General features: G+C 36.7%; 1 protein-coding gene across 5 annotated transcripts in view; it reads right to left on the bottom strand.

Annotated features, from left to right (window-relative positions):
- adam23a (ADAM metallopeptidase domain 23a) overlaps positions 1-18,519 on the bottom strand; it is a 32,961-nt gene that overhangs the window by 10,654 nt on the left and 3,788 nt on the right. For all 5 annotated transcript variants that reach the window (XR_007186234.1, XM_048200582.1, XM_048200581.1 and 2 more), the window contains exons 4-21: positions 14,360-14,423; positions 14,192-14,274; positions 13,821-13,884; positions 10,347-10,419; positions 10,172-10,257; positions 10,022-10,087; positions 9,731-9,799; positions 9,481-9,647; positions 6,770-6,854; positions 6,553-6,640; positions 6,400-6,451; positions 6,175-6,274; positions 3,519-3,590; positions 3,338-3,424; positions 3,167-3,247; positions 944-994; positions 780-843; positions 530-635 (exon numbers count right to left, since the gene is read on the bottom strand). Coding sequence is in view for 4 of the 5 variants with exons in the window: in XM_048200582.1 (XP_048056539.1) it covers positions 530-635; positions 780-843; positions 944-994; positions 3,167-3,247; positions 3,338-3,424; positions 3,519-3,590; positions 6,175-6,274; positions 6,400-6,451; positions 6,553-6,640; positions 6,770-6,854; positions 9,481-9,647; positions 9,731-9,799; positions 10,022-10,087; positions 10,172-10,257; positions 10,347-10,419; positions 13,821-13,884; positions 14,192-14,274; positions 14,360-14,423 (1,458 nt within the window). In the remaining variant the exon portion in view is untranslated. The remainder of the gene's footprint in view (positions 1-529; positions 636-779; positions 844-943; positions 995-3,166; positions 3,248-3,337; positions 3,425-3,518; positions 3,591-6,174; positions 6,275-6,399; positions 6,452-6,552; positions 6,641-6,769; positions 6,855-9,480; positions 9,648-9,730; positions 9,800-10,021; positions 10,088-10,171; positions 10,258-10,346; positions 10,420-13,820; positions 13,885-14,191; positions 14,275-14,359; positions 14,424-18,519) is intronic.

Genomic DNA, 18,519 nt, shown 5'->3' with positions numbered 1-18,519 from the left:
GACGGTAACCCATGTTCTGCAAATTTCACGTGGGATTCACATACAGATTTTTCCAGCATTTATTGGCAAACATTCGCTGCTTGTTCTAATTTCCTTACACCCACGTAGATCAAGATGTTGCTGATATTATCAGTAGCATACAATATAAGTACACTATGCCAATAAAACAAGACTCTCAACACAAATAAATACACATGCCAATAAAGGGAATTTTGCGCAGGTTCAGGCGTATGCATGAATTTCTGAAAAATTGGCTTTTATGCGTACTCACACTTTTAGGCTGAAATGTACAGAAAGTTTTATACATTAGGCCCCTGGTTTACAAACTTAAGGAGACACAAAGTTTTCAATGCTTTCCATCAGTTTCAGCAGGTTTAAAGAAAGTGAAAAAGCATTAACAGCAAGGCACATTCCTGAAAACTTTGCAGAACAAGAGTTTCCATCTAGACTTGACCTGGTTTTGTACCATTTTAAAGATTCATGGTGCCGCATATTCCTGCTCTCTAAATAATTTGGGGAACGGACTCACTGTTTGCTGCAGGGCACCCATTTGTCTCCATCTCTCCCACAATTGCCTTTTTCTGTCCCCTCTGTATTTAACTTCTCATAGCAGTGCTTCTCTGACCCTCCAGCCTCTGAGAGAACAGATAGAAAGAGCAGCAAGAGAAAGAATGGAGTTAGGAAAAAGAGGAACCGCACACAAGCGGGTGTTTGCAGTTATTTTAGTGTTTTCTTTGACAAGAAGAGTTGAGTACTCTGAAAGCATCAGTGTCACTCACTTGAACCCCAGATGTATTTGCATTGACTGTCCCGAGTCTTACATTCACCACTGTAACAGCGGCCCTGGAATAGTAGCAAATAAAGTGTGGAGGGTTTGATCAAAAATAGCCTCAATATTGTTCTGCCATGTATCTGAAATTGCTTTATATAGATATTATCTGACCTGATTGAGCTGACAGGAGTAGCCGTCTTGCTTATGAAGATTAGGGGGGCACTGTAAGAATAACAAAGATCTTTAGATATTATTGAAGTTTTTTTTGCAAAAAGAATAATAAAAAAAATAAAAAGATACCCAGTATTTTTACCATTTAGTTCAGCATTATTTAAGTTTTAGTATTTTCTGATGATACTAAATGTGATTTGCTTTAGTTACTGGACACATAAACTATATGTTCTTGGAGGGAAGATTGTGAAACAGGTTATTTAATGGTACTTGGCAAAATGAGAGACAGCTGACAACTGCACTATCAAAGTTAATGTTTCAGCCCCGCATATTATTAAGAAGTGTTAAAACTGCAGGCGGGCTGTCATTTACTGAATAACATGCCTTCTGTTATGGCAGTTATGGCAGTTATGGCGGATAGTGAAGCTTTGGGGAGGGGTATGACACATCATCATCACCAGCTATGTTTCCATCCAAAGTTGCAAATTTAAAGGGGTCCTTGATTATGATTTCACTTTTTTAACTTTAGTTAGTGTGAAATGTTGCTGTTTGAGCATAAACAACATCTGCAAAGTTATAACACTCAAAGTTCAATGCAAAGGGAGATATTTTCTTTTATAGAAATCGCTTTTTAAAGGACTACAACAAATGGCTGGTAGGGACTACAACAAGATTCTTCCCGGGTTGGTGACATCACAAACCCTAAAATTGACATAAACCCCGCCCCCCGAAAACACACAACAAAGGGGGTGATGCCATGTTGGGCTGCTTTAGAGAAGAGGAAGAGTTGTTGTAGTAGAGTGTTGTTGTCATGCCGTCATTTTACACCGGACTGCTTCACAAACGAGGATCAATTCAACGCTGGATTTGCACAAAAGCACTGCAACTAACTACATTTATCCACTAAACATTCAGAAACGTCCAGTTTCATTCTAAAAGTTGTAACTTCTTCCTGAGTCTCTCCATCAGTGTCGACTCCGGTTTGAGCAATGTAAGGCTGAACACCGTTACTGACAATCCTCATTTTGGCTGCGTGAGATTCTTTGTTGTTGTTGAGCAACCGAAGTGTGAGCTGTTAAAGCTCCACCCTCTATTGGAAAGGGGGCGAGGAGCAGCAGCTCATTTGCATTTAAAGGGACACACACAAAAACGGTGTGTTTTTGCTCACACCCAAATAAGGGCAAATTTGGCAAGCTATAATAAATGATCTGTGGGGTATTTTGAGCTGAAACTTCACAGACACATTCTGGGGACACCAGAGACTTATATTACATCTTATATTAAAAAGGGCATTATAGGTCCCCTTTAACTTATATGCAAAATTGGAATATCGAATAAAGCACTGTTTTCATCCCATTTGCTTCTGGGGGGGAATTAAACCAAATCCTTCCGATGACAGACTTTGGTTCTTTATTTCAGAATGATCAAATCAACATTTGAAATGCTGTGCGATGCAACTGGTCTGCTGGTTAGTCCAGTTATCCAATCACATCCACTGTTGAAACAAAGTCAAGTGATTTTTTTTGTTGCGCATCAAAGGATTTATTCGGTAAACCTGTTTCCATCATAGTTTATTCGCATGTCTTCTTATCTGATAAAAAAATTGATCCGCCTCAATTGAACGCATACGTTTTTTATGCACATTTTTGGAATTAATGTGCATCTTTTTTTTTTTTTTTTTAAGCAATATCTTAAAATGTGCATAAAAATAGGCGGATGGAAACATAGCTAATGTGATTGACATGTAGATAATGTTGCATCATCTGAATAAATTGATTAGTGGCTCATTGTCAGGAAACTGTACCAGTTATGTCCTGTTGTGTAACCATGACTTACTATAATTATTATTTACAGGAGAAATCAGATATAACTCTCATTTTAACGTATTTATTTGTATAACGCAAATATTTAAATAAAAAAAATTACATTAGTTTTATTTTTAAATGTTTGTTTCATGGGAATATCAGCAAATTTGAATATTCATCACATTACATTTTAACGGGCTATACAGAAATTAGAAAAAAATGAAATACTACCCAATTTAGCTTTAACTGAAATTAAACTATGCTTTTACTATGTAGTAAAAATATTTATGCACTTGTCCCTCTCTTTCTGTTTGACATTTCCCCATTAAAAATGTTTTAATATATCAGAATTCATATTTAAATAATTGACATCGTTTAAAGAAAATAAATACTGGTTTAGAAAAAAGAAGAGCAAAACCTGTCCCGAGTCTCCTGAACAAGTCTCTGATATGTCACAATCATTTACAGCATATCGACAGCCGTATCCCCGTGGGTAGAACTGAAAAAAGTATTGAAAGAAACAACTGATCAGTGCATTATAAGACACTCAGTAGGTGAGGTTAGTGGGAGTCATGATGAAGTGTCTTACCAGGCATGTGCTGTTGCAGCAGGGGCCGTCACTGCAGTGCGCTCCATTAGACAGAGAACATTTTTTACAGCAGTCTTTATAGCACTCCTGCACAACCAGAGGAAAATAAAAATGGCTAGCAAACGTGAAATTATGTTTTGATATTGTCTGTGAGAAAGTATGTAAAAAAAAAAGTGCTAACCATTCGGGCTCCACAGTCGCACTCCTCTCCCACTTCCACGTAACCATTCCCACATTCTGTAGCCTCAAAGAGCTGCGACACAAAGCACAAGTTTTATCCAGCATCATGTCCACTGATTTTGCTTGAACTGGATTTTTGCTTTAAGTTTGCTGTCAATGACAATCAGTCACAATACATGTGAGAACTGATGACATTTGGTGTCACTGCTATAAAACCTGCTTCAACGTTTCAACTTCAGCTTTCGGTTGAAAACCTAATTTTTTGTGGGTTGCGGGTACATGAACAGAACAAACAGAGAAAGGCAAGTAGATCCAAAAATAGATTAGTAGGAGGGCAGGATCCAAAAATAGTGCAAAACTTTAACATACATTATTAAAAAGAAGTGCACGCCAAGACAGCAGGATTTTAAAAGAGGGTTTAGAGCAGAGGTATGGAAGCTTGTTTCTGCCGTATCCTCCTGAGAACCAGGAAAAAAATGTATACATTTAGTATTTTTTCATGTCATTACATTGTTTAGAGCATGAGATAAAAAATGGAAAAATAAATTTTTGAAAAATGATATTTTATTCATATGTTATGCTTATGTCCTCTGTAGAGGACGGGACACCAGGACTCAGTTTTTAAAAAAATTAAAAAACATGAATAGGCAAAAACAAAAAGACATGAAGAGGCAAAAAAAAAAAAAAAAAAAAGACATGAATAGGCAAAACCAATGGGATTTATTTTTAAATCACCAATCAGTTTTTAGGTTTAAGGATTTTTTAAGCCAAACTTTGTATAAAGATGATTCTCATCTATGTTATGAAAGATATAACAGAATGATTTGATATAAAATTTTGTTTTATGCAGTATGTGTGTAAAATAGCCATAAGTGGGTTTTCCCATTCGATACATTGTATCTAATTTGCATATTAATGTGTTCTTGAGGCAACATGTAATGAAAGAAGAAGTGTAATAATGGGAGTAATAATCTGCAAGATTTTCATAATAATATCTTATATTTCATAGGAATACTGATATGTAATTTCTTTCCCTTTTCACTTGTTGTGTCTCCCAAAATGTGTAATAAACCAAGCGGCGACCTCCCCCAGTCTCTCGTGAAGCCAATACGGAAGTGACTTAAACTGCGATTCATCGACTGGCCGCTAGGGACAGGCTGCAGAAGAGAGCAGAATCTCATTGAGTCCCATGTTAAATTGGCCAAGTTTACAGCAGAAAAAAACATGTTTACAGTCTGGTTCAAATTGTGGATTTGGTCTGTATAGCTAATTTTGCCCTTCATGACAACTGTGAGGGGGGTGAATTTTTTTATAACTCAACCGTTTAAATTATATTAAGCCTTAAAGTTCTGCATAATTAAGGGCGTGGTCACTTGAGTGACAGGTAGATTGCCGCTGCTGTCTATGAGCCGTCATGTGACCTCAGCAGCTAATTCCAGCCGCTGAATTTGGCATCTTAGCCGTATTTGTGCTTTTTTCTCTCTCTTTTTTAATACAATTATAAAATATGGCTTGCTGCATTAATAGTCGAGACTGATGTGCGTCTGTGTAGATGTGCTCGCATGCGGAAGATAAACAGAACACACGTTGTTGGATCGGCATTGCCTAAAAGTTCCTGAGATTTACTACAATGACAATAGCAGGAGGATATAAAACTCCGACAGCACTGCTTGGATATTATAACTAAAACTGCTGCACTATTTTGAAAAAAATTATACTTTGGACACGGGCTCATTTGTTTGTTAGATACGATCACACACAGTTTTACAACATAAACGCTGCTCAGATTGCATTATTTCTTGAAGAACGATGATGGAGAGCAGATCATTCAGAAGAAATGTGATGCAAACAATGGGTAATATATCAATATTTCATGGATTTAATGCTTTCGTGGACAAAAAGTACTGTTTTTTTGTTTTGCAATGGATATTTATTTGATTTGAAACCCCATAACATTATCCTGAGATGTTGAGTTATGACAAACAATTTGAAAATTAGTCAGATTTAAATGATAATTACAACATATTATCATATTCTTTTCATCATTTTTAAAGACCAAGAAGAGGCAGTTGTGAAACTTCCTGAAAAATATCTCTTAAAACTGTGACATGTGCGCTGTCAGAGAAATTCACTAAAATATAATGTCCACTACAGAGGACAAAAGTCTATTCCTGGGTCCCAGGAGGATCTAAACTCGCAATTGCAAGAAAAAAAAGTCACAACTGCGAGCAGAATTGTGAGATAAAATTGACCTTTTTTTAATTCCATGGTGGAAACAAGTTTCTATACAGAAGTGACGCCCCCCTTTGTGTCTATGCTGTGTTTGTTCATTCATTAGCTGAAAAAATAGATGCCTGTTTTACTGAAAAAGTGCTGTGAAAAATACATTGTCTTTCAGCTTATTTTTTTCCTGACATATAACTGGGGAAAATAAGTTTAATGAAAAAAACAAACAAAACAAAAACAAAAACAATGAAAACTGGTGATTGTAAGTGTCAAGCCACCTTTTGTGGAAAAACAGGCCATTGATATTCACTCAAAGTCTTGTGCAGTTCTTTTAACTTATTCACTTTACATTTGCGGGCATGTGTATGCAGGTGAAGTGTTGTGTTTTTTACATGTTTTTGTATGTTGTCCAAACTATTCTTCAAGCCTACCTTGCTGGGTTTGTTAAACAGACATGAAGCGCCGCCTCTCAAAAGGAAGTTCCTGTAGTCGCTGATGCTGCATTTGGAGAACCTGCGTGGATGTTGCACCCTATGGAGGAGAACAGGGAAAATTAAACCTACACAAATCAAGAAATACGACAGGAACCTAGAAGCTAAAATGCCCGGAAGGTAGTCAGGGAGATGCTATAGAATAATGTGTGTGTTTAACGATACCCAGTGTCTTCCATTATACATCCCACCCATGAATCCATGCAGCCGCACTCCTCTGAGAGAACACAAGAGGGAGTGAGAAAGTCTGTGAGTTCACTTCTGATCAATCCTAAAGTCTTACAGTGAACAAATGCAGTAGTTTGTCACCAGACTTACTCCTCCTGATCACAGGATCCCACTGGATACCGAGATTCTGTGCTAAGCTCTGAGAGAGAGAGGCAGCCATTGTCCATGTGCTGCCAAACTAAAAGAGAGAAACAGATACAGCAGTGCATGACTCACTTCATTTGTCATTTAAAATTGCTGTAAGGTAAGCTTTTACTGTAAATTGCCCAGTCTGTCTAGCCAGAATGCTGTGTGTGTCCAACCTCACCTCGTTAACACCGATTCCTCTTGATTTGGAACACACACCGCTAATATATGCAACACTGCTCCGGCCATAATGAAACGTCACATTCCTGCAAGCAGAAAGAGATTTGTATTGATCTTAATGTGACATTTTTCTGTAACTGCATTACCAAACAATGGCATTCAGCCTCATTCTTAGGAAATTGTGTCATTTGTGCAAGACATTTTCAAAAATTATAGAATTTATTATTACTAACTCTAATCCTAACACTAATGTGCTATATTATTTTTAACCATGTGACAGTAAGTTTGGAATTTATGTATTCTGAGTTTGAACAGAAAAAATTACAGATTGTAATTAAAAATATATATAATGCTTTGTTTCAACTGGGTTACATTCAAAATATTTTGGGGTTAAATGTTATCAGACATGAATCAGGCTTTTGTTATCTAATATCATTGCACTTTTGCTTTAATGTAAAAACTGATTACTATGATATTTTTCCAAAAAAGATGCACTGATTTGGTAAGCCTGAAAGAAAAAAAAAAAAAAACAGTAGAAAGAACACACAGCCATAATGTTGAAAAGAAGAAAAGACAAATTATTCATTTTGATATTACATATATTACATATACAGAGAAATTAAAATATTTTATTTTTCATGAAAGTAAAATTTAGTTTTTTTTAATTCAATATAACTTACTAAAGGTACAATAAGTGATTTTTGAGAAACGCTTTTGATATTTGAAATCACCAAAACAAACACGCCCCAACCCAAAAGATCACACCCCTATCTTGATAGCTCCGCCCCAAAATTCACAAACACGCTACGGCTGCATCCCATTTCAGAGGCTGCATCGCTCGAAGGGAGCATTCGAAGGCCGACTGCGTCACCGCGGTGCAACAAAGGCTGTCCCAATTCGAAGGCTCCTCCAAATGCGTCCTTTGTTTTCCGTAAAATGAAGGATACAACAGATGGATCCTTCGCGGCCTTGCCTACCCCAGAATTCATTGCGCACTGGTGACAACAGATTTTTTGCTGAATTACACTTTTAAACGCAAGTACTTTGTTTCAACTTACTCAAATATCTAATGATACAAATGTAAAAATAAATAAAAAAAACTCTGAATTGTTTAAAATGTTGACATATCTTACTAAGATGTGATTATATATAGTTTATACTCCTTATTATGTGCAAAAATGGACCATGGTGAACATATTTAGACAGTTTTTGAACCCTGTTTTGTTTTCAGACAGTTTAAAGGGTTAGTGCACCCAAAAATGAAAATGATGTCATTAATGACTCACCCTCATGTCGTTCCAAACCCGTAAGACCTCCGTTCATCTTCGGAACACAGTTTAAGATATTTTAGATTTAGTCTGAGAGCTTTCTGTCCCTCCATTGAAAATGTATGTACGGTATACTGTCCATGTCCAGAAAGGTAATAAAAACATCATCAAAGTAGTCCATGTGACATCAGTGGGTTAGTTAGAAGTTTTTGAAGCATCGAAAATACATTTTGGTCCAAAAATAACAAAAACTACGACTTTATTCAGCATTGTCTTCTCTTCCGGGTCTGTTGTCAATCCGGGTTCACGACTCCGCAGTGACGCTGCTGACGTGTTATCCGGTGCGCCCGAGCTTCGTTTACAGTCTGAGGGAGACGCACGCTGTATTTAAGCTATTCTACATTGTTTGTATTTTGGTATTGCTATATTTTTTAAAATGGTGCGTAAGTGTGCATGTCGCGGATGTCCTAATCACCAAAAACAACGATGTAAAAGTGCATTACCAACGCCGACAGATGAAAGGATTCAATGGAATCAATTCAATTCAATGGAATCAATTCAGTGGAATCATTTCAATGGAAAGGATTCCGGAAGAGAATACAATGCTGAATAAAGTCGTAATTTTTGTTATTTTTGGACCAAAATGTATTTTCGATGCTTCAAAAACTTCTAACTAACCCACTGATGTCACATGGACTACTTTGATGATGTTTTTATTACCTTTCTGGACATGGACAGTATACCGTACATACATTTTCAATGGAGGGACAGAAAGCTCTCGGACTAAATCTAAAATATCTTAAACTCTGTTCCGAAGATTAACGGAGGTCTTACGGGTTTGGAACGACATGAGGGTGAGTCATTAATGACATCATTTTCATTTTTGGGTGAACTAACCCTTTAATATAACTTGAACTAAAAAAAAGTCCAGTACAAACATTACTGCCACTCATCAACGGCAGCTGTCACAACACTCGTTCCAACCTTCATGGCCTTTGAAGTTCGTGTCCTTCGAAGGATGCAACCTCTGAATTGGGACGCAGCTTATGCAACATAGGCACCTCCCCCCTAATGAATGTATACGCCCCTTACTGCTCATTGGCTACAAGTGTCTTTGTCAGAAATTGCTTACTGCTCCTTTCAAATGTAATGACGATGAATGGCGATATGCAAATGGCTGATATTCAGATGAAAAACAAATATTTAAGAAATTTTTTATTTTAAAAAATATTTTGCATTATGCACTTATCATAGTTAAATAAAATATCATAACAAAGTTCACACATAAATGGCACACTTTCCTGAAAATGACCCACACATATTTAGAATTCTACAAAATCACAGATCATGAAAACAGAATCAAAAATCACAATCTTTATCTTGCCCTGAAACTCCCACAACTGAACCGCATCCTTTTGTGTTACTGGCAAAGCAAGCGACTCACGTGAAGAGGTGCACGGCATCAGCGTTAATGTTGATGTTCTGTTGTCGGTACTTTGAAAAATCTTTTAACATTTCCAACGGTTTCACGCTCAGAGGAATCCGGTCCCTGTCAGTCCAAATCTCCACAGCAACCAATACCACGCGTGTATTCAGCTGCTCCTTAAAAATCTAAAGGGAATATTATTTGCATTTTAGATTAAGACGAACACAAGATGAGTAAATATTAGGGAGCAATGCATATGCAAACATACAGCATCTACGAGGTTGACCACTGATTTGGCAAAGTTCCGGGTATGCTTTTTACTCTTATGCCTTTTAAACTGTGAAAACAAGAGATTAAGATAGAAAATCAGTTTCAAGGTTGTGCAGTACATGAAAGATATGAAAACATTTGTTATTTAGTGCCCTCTAGTGGATAATTTATACAGAAACGAGCAGGGGTGCCCTATTTGTACTTGCAACAGAGCTTTGATTCAGAAATGCATACAAAAATGAAATTTTCAGACTAAGCTAATTCATATGGTTTGTCTGGATGATCTCACCGTGTTGTGGTCAGCGACAATCATTATTTCCAGATACTTCATCTCCTCAAAAATGTTACGTGGCATCTAAGAAAATCATAGCAAAATTATAAGCCATAATGTTGAAGGAACGGTGGAGCACATGGAAAAGGCTGAGAGTCATTTTCTTACAGCTCTTTTCCTCCTCCTCTTTAACCAAGGCATGCTAGCGAAAATATGTTTTTCTTCTTCTTTTTCCTCAACTGGGTCATCAGCAGCTGAGGGAAACAGACATGAAGGTAAATATGGAGATGAGAGTGGTGATATAATATCTTGCCACATATCTTTAAGACCTTGGCACACTTACCCCAGTCACCTGGGACAGAGGTCACATGAAGCGATGATGTTCGTCGCAAAGTGTGGGGTCGTGCCCCTGTTTCCTAAATGGTACAAACATGGTGACATTTGTAGACAAGATGTGAGAATCAAGGCCGTAACCATGTCGTGAACACTGAGGGGACCGAATTGGTTTTGGTCTTTTTATTTAAAGAAATTAAAGGATTAAATAAGGATTTAAGCAAATAAAAAAAATGAAGGTGGTTGTGAAGTAATCAATTGAAACTATTTGCAAATAATAATTTGTTTTAAAAGATGCACGCAATTAATCGTATGTCTAATAGGGGTGTAACGGTACATGTATTTATCCCGGTGCATGCAGTCAGACGACGAATACAGTCAGTCACAGGCAACCCACACTTCAATCCAGAAGGGGGCGTGCACAGTAATTGTTTTCTACCAGCAAAAAGGGCAGAAGAAGAAGAGACATGTTTACATGTATGGCGCTGACATCTCCTGCTGATTTGGGACCTGAATCTGCGCAGTAGTGAGCATGAAGTGGGCCGCGCGCTATCAAGGTCCCGCCCACAATCCCGCAGAATCAGTTAGTACAGTTTACTGCTAAACAACACATTATGTCAGTGTGAAATAAACAGTTATGGAAATGTAGAAATTAAAGTTAAAGCTCCAATCTCCATCTCTCCTGAAAAAAGCCTGTTGGTGCCTCAGTGACTTCTTCGCTCAGAGAAGCTGTCAATCACAGCTGTCAATCATGACGTCACACCCCCATTTTTATAGCATCAAATAACTAACTTATTTAACCTCCTGGGACCCAGGAATAGACTTCTGTCCTCTGTAGTGGACATTATATTTTAGTGGTTTTCTCTGACATCATACATGTCACAGTTTTAAGTCTGGATGTCCTGTAAAGAGCACATTCAGGGCTTTGCAGAGATACCAGATTTTTAGAGGTTTCCCCATTACAACAACAACTTCTTGGTCTTTAAATATGACTAAAAAAATGAAAATTAGCACTCTTATGGAAATATGATAATATTTTGTGATTATTTAAATATGATTAATTTTCAAATTGTTTATTATAAATCAACATCTCAGGAAAATGTTATGGGGTTTCAAATCAAAATATGACTTTCTGTTATGAAACAGAACATTGATTTCATACATGTCCACTGTAGAGGACACCGGGACTTAAATCATGTTTATCAGGCATTTCAGGAGACACAACAAGTGAATAGGGAAAGAAATTATATATCAATATTCCTATTAATTATTAGATATTATTATGAAAATGTTGCCAATTATTGCTCCCATTATTACACTTCTTTTTTCATTGCATGTTGCTCCAAGAACACATTAATATGCAAATTAGATACAGTGTATAGATACATTGTATTGAATGGGAAAACCCATGTATGGCCATTTTACCCTCATACTGCATAAAGTAAAATGGTATATCAATTAATTCCATTATATGTTTCATAACATAGTTGAGAATCATCTTTATACAAAGTTTGGTTAAAAACAATCCTGAAGCCTAAAAATTGATTGGTGATTAAAAAAAAAATCCCATTGTTTTTGCCTATACATGTCATTTCATGTCATTTTATTTTTTAAACAACTTAGTCCTGGTGTCCACTACAGAGGACATAGCATAACATATGAATAAAATATAATTTTAAAAATGTTATTTTTTCATTTGTTTCTTATGCTCTAAACAATATAATGACGTGAAAAAATACTAAATTAAAAAAAAAAAACATTTGGGGGTCTCAGGAGGATAAAAAAACGAACAGTTGAACTTACATCAGCGTGATGAAAACTACATAAAATGACAGAAAAAAATATTTAAAGTGTAATTTAATTGTTTACACAGCAAAATCCCCGGTGTTAAATCAACTCTGCTCAGATTACATATGGTCCCTCTCTATATAGTGTTAAAGTAACACTGAAGCAGAGTAAAAGTTAATTAAGTGATTCGACGCATTTATGATTGAGCATTAGTGATGAACACCTGCTGTTAACAAGCAGAATCACTGAAAAGAAACACAATAACTACAAAGGACTTCCAGCCACAGCCTTAGATGAAGTCAACTGAAGATAAAAGACATTAAATCTCTCAAGATCTGAATAAACAACTCCACAAACAGCATATTATCATCATATTAGCTTTAACTCTGCTTCAGTGTTATTTTAACTCTATGTAGAGAGGGACCATATGTTCTCTGAGCAGAGTTGATTTAACTCTGGGGATTTTGCTGTGTAGTTTGTCTTACATCCCATTAAATTACATGGAGAGGGCGGGGTTTATGACCTATACTGGGACCAACCACCGGGGGCGATCGAGACGCTTTGGCTTCACTATTCAGGACTTGTGCGGCACGCTTGGTTTACATGTAATCTCTCAACTAATGTTTCAACTGCGGAAAGATATCAATAAGCATGTTAGTTCGCTAGAGATATTAACTCTAGAGAGGAGCATTTTATATATGCACTATATTAGCTTATTCGTTATATTTAAAGTTATGACAGCCACTGTGCCACAAATGATTAAAAATGAATGAATTAACTTAATAATTAGATTTAGAAGTTAATGTAAAACCTACCTTATGTGCAATTTACATTATTTAAGTGTTGATTATTATTATATGTAAAAATAAATAGCAACTGTATATAATAATTTGGACTCTGTTGTTAATTTTAACCTTTAATATTATAGTAATGTGTAAGTAAGGGCTCCCTATATAGTTTACAGCATTAGCTGAGATAGATTTTTTATCCTTAAGAACATTTTAATTATAACTGAATTTATTTAAACACAGAGAGACATTTGTTAAAAAAGGGAAAATAAAAAGGCAATTTTATGTTTAGTTTTGAACCGAACTGTGACTTCTATACCAAACCGTTACAGCTCTAATGTCAAATATGCCAAATGCAAAACATTACTAGTCTTGTCACATTCAGTTATGAACTATAAGTACTATAAGAAAGAAGAATGATAGCATATTTTCAGTTCAAAACGGTGATATTTGATTTAAAAAGCTGAGTAGTTTGCATATTACTGTCATTAGTTTAACATTTCTATTGTAAAACAGTTGTCAGATATTAAATATTTAGCTACTTACATCTCACTACACACTCTTTCACTGTTAAAACTAAAGTGTTGTGTTGGAATTCACACGTGTATTCTATGAACATTAAGCCCCGCCTTCTTTAATTTGATTGGCCAGCTCACTCATTTTGACATTGACGAGCTCTGTTAGACCAATGAGGCAGACCAGCTTAAAAATGTAACATTCAGTCATCCTAAGAACAAAGAGAGCAGTGCGTAATGGAGTGCATATTAAGAATATCAAATATTGGGGGGACAATTTGGTCATTTCTAATAACTGAAGGGGAACTTGTCCCATCAGTGTCTGTGGTGGTTACGGCCCTGGTGTGAATAATGAATCCCAAAAGACGATAAGCTGTAATGATGTGATCTTACCACGGTGTGAGTCTGTTTCAGAGGCTCGATGAGATAGACAAAATTACCATCATCAAACATCCCACTAGAAGAGCGAATCACAAGAAAGAGTCAGGGATGTCAATTGGAAAACAGATACAGGAACAAGGACAGATAAAACCTCAATGTGTCAAATCACTTGTCAAGAAAACCACAATGGTGGTTTTAGAACCGAACAAACGCTTCTCTCTTTCCCTCGACGGCTCTCTGTGACACTCAACCACACACTAACATGGTGACATTCAAATCTTTTCATGTGTACCAACTGCCATCTGGCCTCACAGTGGGTCTCCAGGTCAGACTTTCTCTCTTTATCTCACACACACACATACAAATAAAACAAGGTTTCTTACTGAAGCCCGTCGCAGGTAGATAAAGCTACACGGGAGTCTTCTTTTCCTCTCACATGGCCCTGGTAGTAGCAGTGTTCCCCACCCTAAACAGACGCACATTCATCACTGCTATGTAGTAGTTATTTTCAGGGTTCTGTCTGATATAGATGTGTGCTCTTTGTGTCTTACCCTGGAGAGAACGGGCTTGTCTTTCTCATAGTGGATCTCCATATAATCTGAAGAGAGCAGATCACTAAAATAGAAGTGAGAGAGAGAATTCAATCTCACATTAATTATCCAACAACAAAATAATAAACCCAGCAAGCAGGTTCTGGCAAGGTTCTCTCAAAGTTATGAGCAAACATTTTTCCAGTGATGATTAATTAACGTTCGTTCAGAGTTATCTGGTCTTTAATAATGTTCTCAAAATGTTAGCACAAAAACAGTATTTATACATCATTTATTTAATTTTTTTTTTTCCTGAAGCATTTTAGTTGCACATTCATCTATTGTTTTTTAAATGTTACTGAACGTTCAGAGAACATTTAAGAGTAATGTCCAATAATGTTTGCAAAATGATAACATGCATAAATTTTCTCTTAACATTCCTATAACTAAAACAGATAAAAAACTGGACAATTTGAAGTTTGGGAGGAGCACGTTCAGATAATTAACCTAATTAAAGGGGTCATGAATTGAGAAATCAACTTTTCCATCGTACTATAAGAACATCCTGCAAGTTTCAGAACTGAAAACTTCCTTGTTAGTCCAATAAAAGCTTTAATTGACACCAGGCCCAGAGAATGACTGATCATAGATAGGTGAAACTCCGCCTCCGCAGAAGAAATCAATGTGTACTTCATCATTGCAACATTAGCCCCGCCCACTGGTGTGTTAGTGAGATGAGGAGGAGAGAAGAGCGATACAGGACTAAAATAACATTACCTTTCAAAGGATCCTAATGCTAGGAATATGGTTATTTATTTTCAACAATGTGAATGTCTCAGTTGAGCTTTATTCATTTGTATTCGGTACATTTCACTGTGGATTCTCTGGTAAATCAATCGCATTTTGCCGCAGGCTTTGCAAACAGACTTTTACAGTATGAACTTGACAGTAATGCAACAACATGTCAGTAACTGTGTTAATTCTAACACCTGATCTGATATTAATAATTCATGTACAGTCAGATGTTCTTTGTCTGTCAGTAAATCAAACCAGTGACTAAATGCTCAACTTCACGTTGTTTCTCTTAGTAGGATGAAAATAATCTGTTATTTAAACAGAGATTAAATTATATATAGAAACCAACCAAAGAACGCTCCCTTTAAAATCGCTGGAGCTGTCAATCAAACAGCGTGAGTTTATCAGTGACTCACACCAAAACTCTCATTTTATTCAATGAATCTCTTAGGGTGCTTTCACACTTGGTTCAATTGCCTGGACCGAACCCGAGTTTGATTGCTCCCCCTCCCCCTGCCCCCACTGGACTGTGTTCATATTATATTATTTGGGTCCGACCTGCGGTTCGTTTGCGTTATCAAACCAGCAGCTGTTTACTCCGTTGCTTAGGAACGACGGCGCAGGAGAAGGTGGCAAAATGCATAACGTTGCTCTCCTCACTTTTATATTTTTGTTTTTGAACCGTTGGTTTTGTAATAATGGCACTTGCGAATGTAGAACGCTGAAGGCGAGCAGAAGTGAGAAAGGCTACGCTACAGCTCTCTGCTTGCACACTAGTCGGGAAAGTGAGTGAAACACACACACAAACACATATTTTTATAAAATAATACTGCATTAATAGCGGTTCACTTCCGCAATTTGGTACCGTACTGTACCGGAGTTCACTTGAACCGCACCCTAGACCACCCTTTGTAAGCGGACTCGGGTACGGTTCGCGGGTGCTCTGATGTCAATCTAACCCGGGTGTGCACCAAAAGTGCTAATGTTAAAGCACCCTTATATTTACATCGGGTTTGCACTGTTAGTTATGATGAAAGCATTTGTTAGTGTGCAGAAATCGAGTTGCAATGATGAGATCACTGCTTTCATGCGCTCAACAACATGTCTGTGATCAGCTACAATCTTCATCACTGCAACCTTCCATGCCACAATCTAAATATAATGCCATAGATTTAAATGGAATGCAATAATCAAAACTTTTCACGATTAGTTAACCTTGAGAACTGTAATAGTAAAAACATGCTAAAAGTTTTTGAGAGAGTAATACTATTTCATATGCAAAGATGTCAGCCAATCACAGCAGTGGGCGTTTACACAGAAGTCTCCCAGCAGACACGCCCCTTAAAATAGAGAATTCAAATTAGAGGGCTAAAATCAGGGTTGGAAAAATGCCTTTTATTTCTAAATTATGATTTTTTTTTATATAAAAATCATACTAACATTATAAGTGCAAGCCAGGAAACATTATAAAACAATAAAACAATGCAGTTCATGATCCATTTAAGAGGAGCACATTCAGTTAATCAACTTAATCAACTCAATTAACAAGATAAGAGGTATATATACAGCAGACTTGCGTCTGTTCCATGACAGTTTTCCAGCATCCCTCCACCACCCCATCTCCTCACTTCTAACTATTCCTATCCCAACCTGGGATTGGGGGAGTGCTCTGGGTTCGGCCAAATTCTGAGCTTTGAGCCCTCCCCTCAGACAGCACACCAAATACACATAACCTTTACTCTACTTAATTATATGTAAGTGTGAACTCGTGAAGTGCGCATTGGGAGAACACTCTCTTCCGTATCAGCTGTTGTGGAAGCTCCAGGCTGTTAGTGGATCAGAAGCTGCATCACGTCATCAGTGATTCTGCCACACAGGTTTGTTAAGGCATGGTAAATAAACATAAAAATGCAATAAAAATGTATTTGAAATAGCAGATTGTGGCTATATTAATGTTATATGATAAATGTATTAACAACAGCATGAATAGCTGAAGTCACAGTGAAATTTATTTGTTTAAACAAAGAAGAAAAATATATTGAGTTCTTTTATCCCATGATCACAAACACTTCTGCTGTCGCAGCTGGTCCTATTTTTACAACTGTCACAAGCTGACAATTAATCAGCCTCGCAAAAATGGACATTCGCAAACAAATCATTTATCTCAGTAAAAGAAAGTAGCAATAACTGATCTTATTTATGACTAAAATGTGTCTAAAAATGTTCTAAAAGTGAAAATCATGTGCACATAAGAAGGGATAAAATCACTTGACTTTTGTTTTATGTACTGAAAAACCCTGAGACATTTTTTCAAAATATATTCCTTTGTGGGTGAGGTTGAGTAAATGATGACAGAATTTTCCTTTTTCATCCTTTTAAACCGTTAAAAATGTAATCCATGGCCTTGGCTATTCCTGGTTATTATGAAAACCGAACAGTTTGGAAACTTGTGATCAAATAATCTACTTGCTTGTGCTGCTGAATTTTGATATAAACCAGATATAAAACTGTTCTGCGTTCTCATTTTAATTGTGCAAAAAACTTGTTTGTGAAAGGCAGTCCTGAAGGGTTACTGTACTGCAGAGTTCAGCTCCAACTTGTCTCAACACACCTGCCTGAAAGTTTCTAGTATGACTAGTAAGATCCTGAATAGCTGTTTCAGGTGTGTTTAATTGGGTTTGGAGCTGAACTTTGCAGGACGCTGGCCCTCCAGGAGCAGGATTGGACATCCCTGGTGTAAAGGAATATATGCAGGGAAAAAAGGAAATCCTTTCAATATGAGTTGCCAACCTCTACACCATCTTCCAGGACCATCACAACGTTCAGAAAACAGCTGGAGAGACACCTTTTCCACAAGCACTTAAGCACTCCATAACCACTTACTACTAAAAAATACTTTCTTTTCTTGTCAGCATTTTACCTCAGCACTTCCCAGCAAAGAAAATATATTCTAAGAAAGTTTTGCGAACGTTCCCATTAAGTTAAGAAAACAATATTTCTGAATGTTAGCTGACTGTTCAAAACGTCGTTTTTACAAACATTTTTTCTTGGCTATGCGAACGTTAAGGGAACATTCCATTGTTCAAACATTGTGGGAATGTTTTGAATGTTCTCTAAACATTCAGACACAAGTAGTAACATTCAGGGATGCAAACAAAAAAAAAAGGTGACAAAGATGCGGTTTTGGGGTTTGCAGAACTTCTCAGAAACTCCTGGATTATAATGCATTATGATTGTCCCAAAGCCTTCTTAATGTGCATAAAGACTTTATCCTAGTCTTAAAGATTGCACATTTTAATATCAGAAACAGTGCTTATAGTATAAGTTAGACGCCAAATATGTTATATATTCTTTTAAGCTTAATTTATGATTCTGGATAATCTGGA

This window comes from Megalobrama amblycephala, linkage group LG8, assembly GCF_018812025.1.
Source record: "Megalobrama amblycephala isolate DHTTF-2021 linkage group LG8, ASM1881202v1, whole genome shotgun sequence".
Taxonomy (NCBI): Eukaryota; Metazoa; Chordata; class Actinopteri; order Cypriniformes; family Xenocyprididae; genus Megalobrama; species Megalobrama amblycephala.
This window is presented reverse-complemented; position numbering and strand designations above follow the sequence as displayed.